General features: G+C 51.8%; 1 protein-coding gene across 1 annotated transcript in view; it reads right to left on the reverse strand.

Annotated features, from left to right (window-relative positions):
- The window catches only part of NCOR2 (nuclear receptor corepressor 2), a 332,048-nt gene that overhangs the window by 160,482 nt on the left and 163,737 nt on the right, over window positions 1–7,829 (reverse strand). Inside the window, exons 14-15 of the mRNA XM_015419296.1 lie at window positions 7,171–7,316; window positions 3,225–3,397 (exon numbers count right to left, since the gene is read on the reverse strand). Coding sequence (XP_015274782.1) covers window positions 3,225–3,397; window positions 7,171–7,316 — 319 coding nt within the window. The remainder of the gene's footprint in view (window positions 1–3,224; window positions 3,398–7,170; window positions 7,317–7,829) is intronic.

Consider the following 7,829-nt stretch of genomic DNA (forward strand, 5'->3'; position numbering starts at 1 on the left):
GTGGTTTTCGAGGAAAGAGACGTTTAGAGGTGGGTGTGCCCTTCCCTGCCTCTGCATAGCGACCCTGGGCTTCCCTGGGTGGGTCTCCCATCAAAATACTGACCGGGGCCGGCCCTGCTTAGCTCCTGAGATCTTGTAAGACTGGGCAAGCCTGGGCCATCCCAGGTCAGGGCAGGGAAAGACATAAAGAGAAGTAGTTTGCCCTTCCCTGCCTCTGCAGAGCGACCCTGGGCTCCCCTGGTGGTCTCCCATGCAAGGACTAACCAGGGCTGACCCTGCCTGGCTCCTGAGATCTGATGGGATTGAGGAGGAGGAGGAGGAGGAGGAAGAAGAAGAAGAAGAGGAAGAAGAAGAGGAGGAGGAGATTGGCTTCATACCCCGCCCTTCACTCAGAGTCTCAGAGCGGCTTACAAACTCCTTTCCCTTCCCCTCCCCCAACAGACACCCTGTGAGGTCAGCGGGGCTGAGAGAGCTCTTTCTAGAACTGTCCCTGAGAGAACAGCTCTTGTCAGAACTATGGCTTGCCCAAGGTCATCCAGCAGCTGCGAGTGGAGGAGTGGGGAATGAAACCTGGTTTTCCCAGATCAGAGTCCGCGCACTGAACCACGACACCAAACTGGCTCACATGCCTTTTATCCAATTAATCCATGAGGTTCAATGTAAATAAGGCTATTTCCCTCCAAACCTCAATATGAATTCCTTTAAAAGGCTTCGAAGGAAACGGTTACATAGCTTAAGCTTTAGTCAACAAAAGCTGCCCCTCATGAAAAAAATCCACCTTTAACAGTACCGTTTGCATCGGTGACAAACGAGAGAGCCTCAAGAAAGCCAAACAAAAATCTCCTGGCTCGGCTGCTAACGAAAAGGGATGATTCCCAGCAGTTAATCAACTAGAACTTCGAGTTGATTAATCGACCTTGTTCAATGGATTCAAATTTGCGGCCTTTGTTACTGTAAGTTCCTGCTCGGGAACAGACGGCTCACTTGTGGCTCTTGCTGTGCCGTAGATGAGATTTCTCAATCCTCCCAGGCCCTCAAGTGGCTGAGAGGGGAAATTCTGCAAAGGGTTGACAAGCACATGGGGGGATTCAGAGGCGCCAAGGAAGCAAAGACGCTTCCGGGATTTTGCCATCTCATTGGCCCCTGGTCTACCTGAGCACCCTTAAGCCAAAAGACTCAAGCCAGTGTAAGATCTCAAGACGTAACAACCTGGAGCGCTCAGCCAGAGATGCTGGTTCTCACCTGGGGATCAGCACTCCTGGCACGGGAAAGGCAAAAGAGCGTGTGGCAGGGAGCTGCGTCCCACCAAGGGGCCCTGAACAATGTTCCCTCTAAGCTGTGGAGTCTTGTGAGCAAAAATCCTACTTTGTGAGCTGCTGGCATTAAAGTTGTGCGAGCGAGCGATTTGGCTGCTGCATGAATTAGTCTGCTCTGGAGCCCATCCTTCCTGAGCTGAGACAAAAATGTGTGAGCCGGAGGCTAAAAAACTGTGAGCTAGCTCACACTAACTCAGCTTAGAGGGAACACTGGCCCTGAACCTGGCACCCTTTCTTCAGCAGGCGGCCGGTCAGATGTTTCTGTGCCCAACAAGCCACGAGCCGACTCCCCTTTGAATCTGGTGTCCTGGAAGCTGCGTCTCTATCCTGTTTGCCTGCTACTTGCAGTGACTGACAGTTTCCGTCGCGGTTGCCATGTTCCCTTACGTACGCTGCCCACGTGGATGAACTTGACCGGTAGGCATGACATCCGGAACACAAGGTGGGATAGTCCCGTTCAATGTTCCCTCTAAGCTATGGAGTCCTGTGAGCAAAAATTCTACTTTGTGAGCTACTGGCATTAAAGTTGTGAGCCAGCGATTTGGCTACTGCATCAGTTAGTTTGCTCTGGAGCCCTCCTTCCTGAGCTAAGACAAAAATGTGTGAGCCGGAGGCTAAAAAACTGTGAGCTAGCTCACACTAACTCAGCTTAGAGGAGATCCGGGCCCTGCAGGACTTAGTACAGTTCCGCAGGGCCTGTAAGACGGAGCTCTTCCACCAGGCCTTTGGGTAGGAGCCGCCGCTGTACCACCATCGTGATGTTCCATCCATCTACCGTACCCTGGGGTGGGGGGTAGATGTCGCCCGAAAAACTGTGTGGGAGGACTGGTCCTGGCGTTTCTGCTATTAAGAATGCTAACTGCAAAGGGGGGTTGCTGTGTATTGGATATGACGCATATAGACCTGTTGTAAAATGTAGGTAGATTGTAGCACCAAATTTTATTGTATATATTCTGTTTTATTGTTATAAAGCTACTGGCATATAAAGCTATGATTTGGCTATTGCATCAGTTAGTTTGCTCTGGAGCTATCCTCCCTGAGCTAAGACAAAAATGTGTGAGCCAGAGGCTAAAAAACTGTGAGCTAGCTCACACTAACTCAGCTTAGAGGGAACACTGATCCCGTTGTGCGCTGCATTGGTCAGGCCACACCTAGAGCATTGTGCACAGTTCTGGAGGCCTCACTTCAATGGAGCGGGTGCAGAGGAGAGCGACGAGGATGGTCGGGGGCCTGGAGACCAAGCCCTGTGAGGAAAGGCTGAGGGACTTGGGGATGTTCAGTCTGGAGAAGAGGAGGTCGAGGGGGGACAAGATGGCTTTCTTGAAGGATATGAAGGGCTGTCACTTAGAGGAGGGCAGGGAGCTGTTCCTGTGGGCAGCAGGGGAGGGCGGGAAGGCACCAGCTGGATCTTGGGGAAAACTTTTTCACAGTCAGAGTCGTGCAACAGTGGAATCGGCTGCCTAGGGAGGTGGCGAGCTCCCCCTCATTGGCAGTCTTTAAGCAACGGCTGGACAAACACTTGTCAGCATGCTCTAGGCTGATCCTGCATTGAGCAGGGGGTGGGACTGGATGCAATTCTATGATTCTATAGGATAAGGAATCGGAGCAGTCACAAGCCGCTCTGAATCTAATGCCATCCTGCATGTCTGCTGTTCGCAGCGACTGACAGTTTCACCCACGGTTTCCATGTTCCCTTATATACGGCGAGCACGTGCATGCACATGAGCAGTGGGATAACCAATCAGAGCATTGTGACCCCACGATTTAGGGACTGTGCTTGACCCATTTCCGTTTTACCCCTTCCCTTCAGGCAGGTGGTCCCCCCGCCTTCTTGCATCAATCCCCCTCCCTTTTTTTGGTCCTTCTCCCCCCCCCCCGCCCCAGCCCCCCCCAAAAAAGGGTACACACCCAGCTCTGCATTCTGTTGGGGAGCCGCCACTTCCTCGAGGTTGGCCTCGCTGGCCATGGAGCGGGTGATGCGGCCTTTGCGCCGCCCCTGGCTGTTGGCGGTCTTGCGCCCTTTGGACACAACGGCTTCTTTCTCGTCGTTATCCTCGCCGGAGGTATCATCGTTCTTCTCCCTGGGAGAGTAAAAGAGTGGCAGCGTGTGAGTGGAAGGGAAAATGCAAGGTAGTGACCCGCTGCTGGCTGCATCGCACAAACGCATCATCCCCGTCCCCACCCGCCTTATAGCGGGCCCCGATTCTGCTGTTTTCGGCAGACCTAGTGAAAAGAGACGAGTTTTTTTACAAAAGGAGACAAAGATTGATTCAGAAGTTGTGTTCACAACTATTGCAGAGTCGCTATCTCTGGGCTGGGAGATTCCTGGAGACTTGGGGGGGGGGGCTTAGAAAGGGAGGGAACTCAGCAGGGTGCAACTCCACACAGTCCATCCTCAGAAGTAGCCAAATTCTCCAGGAGAACTGATCTCTGTACCCTGGGATAACAGCTGAAATTCCAGGAGATCTCCAGGCCCCACCTGGAGGGTGGCAACCTTGTGTGGAACATCTATTGGCAAGTGTCCAAGCAACGTGCCTCCTTTGCCCATCACTGGAACACAGGAGGTGGCAGCAGCTACAAGCATGGACACCTTCAAGGGGGAACTGAATATGCATATGGAGCAGAGGTCCATCGGTGGCTCTTAGCCACAAGGTGTAGATGGGAACTCTCAGTCTGGGGCAAGGGATGCTCTGTATTCTTGGTGCTTGGGGGGGGCAACAGTGGGAGGGCTTCTAGTCTCCTGGCCCCACTGGTGGACCTCCTGATGGCACCTGGTATTTTTGGCCACTGTGTGACATAGAGTGTTGGACTGGATGGGCCTTTGGCCTGATCCAACATTGGCTTCTCTTACGTTCTTATGTGTATTTCTTGGATATTTTTGTTTCATTAGTAAAGTGAAACAGAGATGGAAAGTGCTGTCAAGTTGCAGCTGACTTATGGCGTGACACACCCCCCCCGCCCCCGGGAATTCCAAGGCAAGAGACTCACAGGCAGTGTTCCCTCTAAGCTGAGTTAGTGTGGGCTAGCTCATGGTTTTTTAGCCTACGCCGCACAGATTTTTGTCTTAGCTCAGGAAGGAGGGCTCCAGAGCAAACTAATCGATGCAGCAGCCAAATCGCTCGCTCGCAACTTTCATGCCGGTCGCTCACAAAGTAGAATTTTTGCTCCCAAGGCTCCCCAGCTCAGAGGGAGCGTTGCTCACAGGGTTGGTTTGTCATGGCCTGCTTCTGCACAACAACTCTGGACTTTCCTGGCCGTCTCCCATCCAAATACTAACCAGGGCCGACCCTTTTTCTATGTGCGGGTTATAAATTTAAATAAATAAATAAATAAATAAACTGCGCAAGGCTACCCACTTGCCTCCATGGCACTACGCTAAGCCTTCAGCACCGTTTCCTTATTTTAAATTCAAATTTCTCCTTGCGGAAAGAAAAGCACTCCCCCCAACTTTCTCGCAGGGGGCAGCCGTTTCTCGGCTGCAGCTGCGGAGGGACCCGGCGGAGACGGGTTGAACCGCGGGGCAGCCAAACCGTCCTGGCTTCTCCCCATCCGCCTCCCCCAAAGGGACCTGCTGACAGACGCATTTGCGTCGCCTGAGCGCAAGGAGGCCAGATGCTCCCATAAGCCGAGGATTAAGGCCCATTAGAGAGCGGGAGCGTGGCCTGCCAAGTCTTCCGGAGGAATGACGCAGGGCTTCCTTTCCTTTCCCATTCATGGGAAGGACTAGAAACTTGGCGTGGCCGCTGCCAGTTGCCCCACAAGACTCCGCTGGCGCAGAGTGACCCAGTGACAGGACGAGGGGCAGACTTCTCTTTAATTGCTATGTACTGGTCAACTTCAGAGTCCTGTCAAGGTCTTGCAGAAACCTTGTAGATGGGGTATAGACTAGTTTACTGGGCTATCTTGCCTACTGGCTAGCTGTATGGTCTGCTGATCTTTTCTTTAACAGTCTTATTCATGTCTTATCTCTGCTATTTAACTGGACTACCCATTAGAAGGAGAGAAGAGACTACCCAAAGGAGTCTCAGAGCGGCTTACAATCCCTTTTCCTTCCCCTCCCCACAACAGACACCCTGTGAGGCAGGTGGGGCTGAGAGAGCTCTCTAGAGAACTGCCCTGGAGAGAACAGCTCTTGAGAGAACTTCTGACTGACCCAAGGCCACACCAGCAGCTGCATGTGGAGGGGTGTGGAATCAAACCCGGTTCTCCCAGATTAGAGTCCGCACACCTAACCACTACACCAAACTGGAGTCTCAGAGCAGCTTACAATCGCCTTCCCTTGCCCTCCTCACAACAGACACCCTGGGAGGTAGGTGGGGCTGAGAGAGCTCTCTTGAGAACTGCCTTGGAGAGAACAGCTCTTGAGAAGAACTTGTGACTGACCCAAGGTCACTCCAGCAGCTGCATGTGTGGAGGAGTGGGGAATCAAACTCGGTTCTCCCGGATTAGAGCACACGCTCTTAACCACTGCACCAAACTGGCACCTGAGGAAGGGAGCTGACAGTGCCATCCCAAGGAGAGCTAACCCCTTTCTAAGCCCAATGATTTAGAATCTTGTAACTCAGCCTCAGACTGCATTGTAAGTTATCTAAATGTAGCCTTTTATCCTCCTTTAATCAATGGGCATAATATTTTGGGATCTTACTTTCAACCCCCTGTTCACACTATCATAAGGACACCGCACATGTGACACTTTTCTGCAGAAACTTTTATTGTGATCATTCTCGTGGGCACTCCATGAAACTGCTGAGCAGTTGGGTTAGCACAGATAAAAGGAAGTACTTCTTCACCCAAAGAGGGATTAACGCATGGACACAGGAGGTGGCGGCTACAAGCATGGACAGCTTCAAGAGGGAATTAGCTAAACATCTGGAGCAGAGGTCCATCAGTGGCTATTAGCCACAAGGTATAGATAGGAACTCTCGGTCTGGGGCAAGTGATGCTCTGTATTCTTGGTGCTTGGGGGAGGGGGCAACAGTGGGAGGGGCTTCGAGTGTCCTGGCCCCACTGGTGGACCTCCTGATGGCACCTGGTATTTTTGGCCACTGTGTGACAGAGTGTTGGACTGGATGAGCCATTGGACTGACCCAGCATTGGCTTCTCTTATGTTCTTAATTGTGCTTTTTAAATAATGTTTTATTTCTATTGTAAGCCACTTTGCGTTCCACAAGGGAGAAAGGCGGCTAATACAGGTTTTGAAGAAATAAAAATAAATGTTATGCCGCACTGAGCGCACCAAGATTTTCCACTGGCCAGGGTGACGTACCAGCACAAAACATACTGGTGCACCTTTATTGTGCGAAGCTTCATGCCAAATCACTTGAGAATGGGCAGAGAAAGGCACTGGTGCTACGGAAGCAGGACAGGGAAATGGTGAACTTAGCAGCTGGCACTGTTCTTTGTACAATAGAGTCACCCGGAGGAAGGCCTTGGCCTCTCTGCCCTGTCGTTGGCCGTCCGGAGGAACTGGCTGGCCACTGTGTGAGACGGGAGGCTGGGCTAGACGGACCCTCACTGGTCTGATCCAGCAGGGCTCTTCTTATCCTATGAGTCCCAGTGCCAGGAGGCAGAATCAGGGGAAGGCCTCGGCCTCCGTGCCCTGTTATTGACCCTCCAGAGGAACTGGGTTGGCCCCTGTGTGAGACGGGATGCTGGACTAGACAGACCCTCACTGGTCTGATCCAGCAGGGCTCTTCTTATGAGACACAAGACTAGATCCTGCCAACTGTCTTTTAGAGAATCGAACGTTTCTCTGCTGCGCTTGGGTGGGGGCCATCGAGTAGGAGCTGACAAGCAGGTGTTCTGCCAGGAGCTCTGCCATTGCTGGAGGGAGAAGAGAAGCCGTCCGACTTACTTTGTCAGTTCCTCTTTGTCGTTGTCAGCTTCCGGCTTATCTTCTTCCTTTTCCATGTCTTTCTCCTTCTCTTTTTCATCTTTTTCGTCTTGGCTGCTACGGGGCATCTGTTGCTGCTGCTGCTGCTGCTGCTGCTGTTGCTGCTGCTGAGAAATTGGGGCCAGGGGAGGGAGAGAAACCCACAAGGAGTTTGAGCACCTGGGTGAAGCCAAGACAGCGGAACAATACCGGGCAATCAGGAAGACGAACGATGACACCACACAATCGCAAAAAGTAACAGCAATATCATCTGCCTTTGGGGCTGAAAGGCCATTAAAAATAGTTGGGGGTGTCACTAAGGAAAATTGTATCCGTATACAAGGACAGAATGATTTCCATCAGATACTCTAGTGATCTGCTCTTCGCAAAATCAGAGACTTAAACCAGAAGAAGCAAAAAATCCTAGCATTAAAGATCTCGGTTTAAAAATTTTTTTATGGGCTTGATGTCTAGCTCTCCCGATATAGTAGTGTTCAGGGGTCGTTTCATAGAAAAAGAGCTAGGGGAACTCATTAGCATTAACTCATTAGCATATGCCACCCCCCTGACATCACCGGAAGTGTGTCATAAGGCCACACCCCCTGACATCACCGGAGGTGTGTCATAAGGCCACACACCCC

The sequence above is a fragment of the Gekko japonicus genome, unplaced genomic scaffold (genome assembly GCF_001447785.1).
Source record: "Gekko japonicus isolate JY-2015 unplaced genomic scaffold, Gekko_japonicus_V1.1 scaffold181, whole genome shotgun sequence".
Taxonomy (NCBI): Eukaryota; Metazoa; Chordata; class Lepidosauria; order Squamata; family Gekkonidae; genus Gekko; species Gekko japonicus.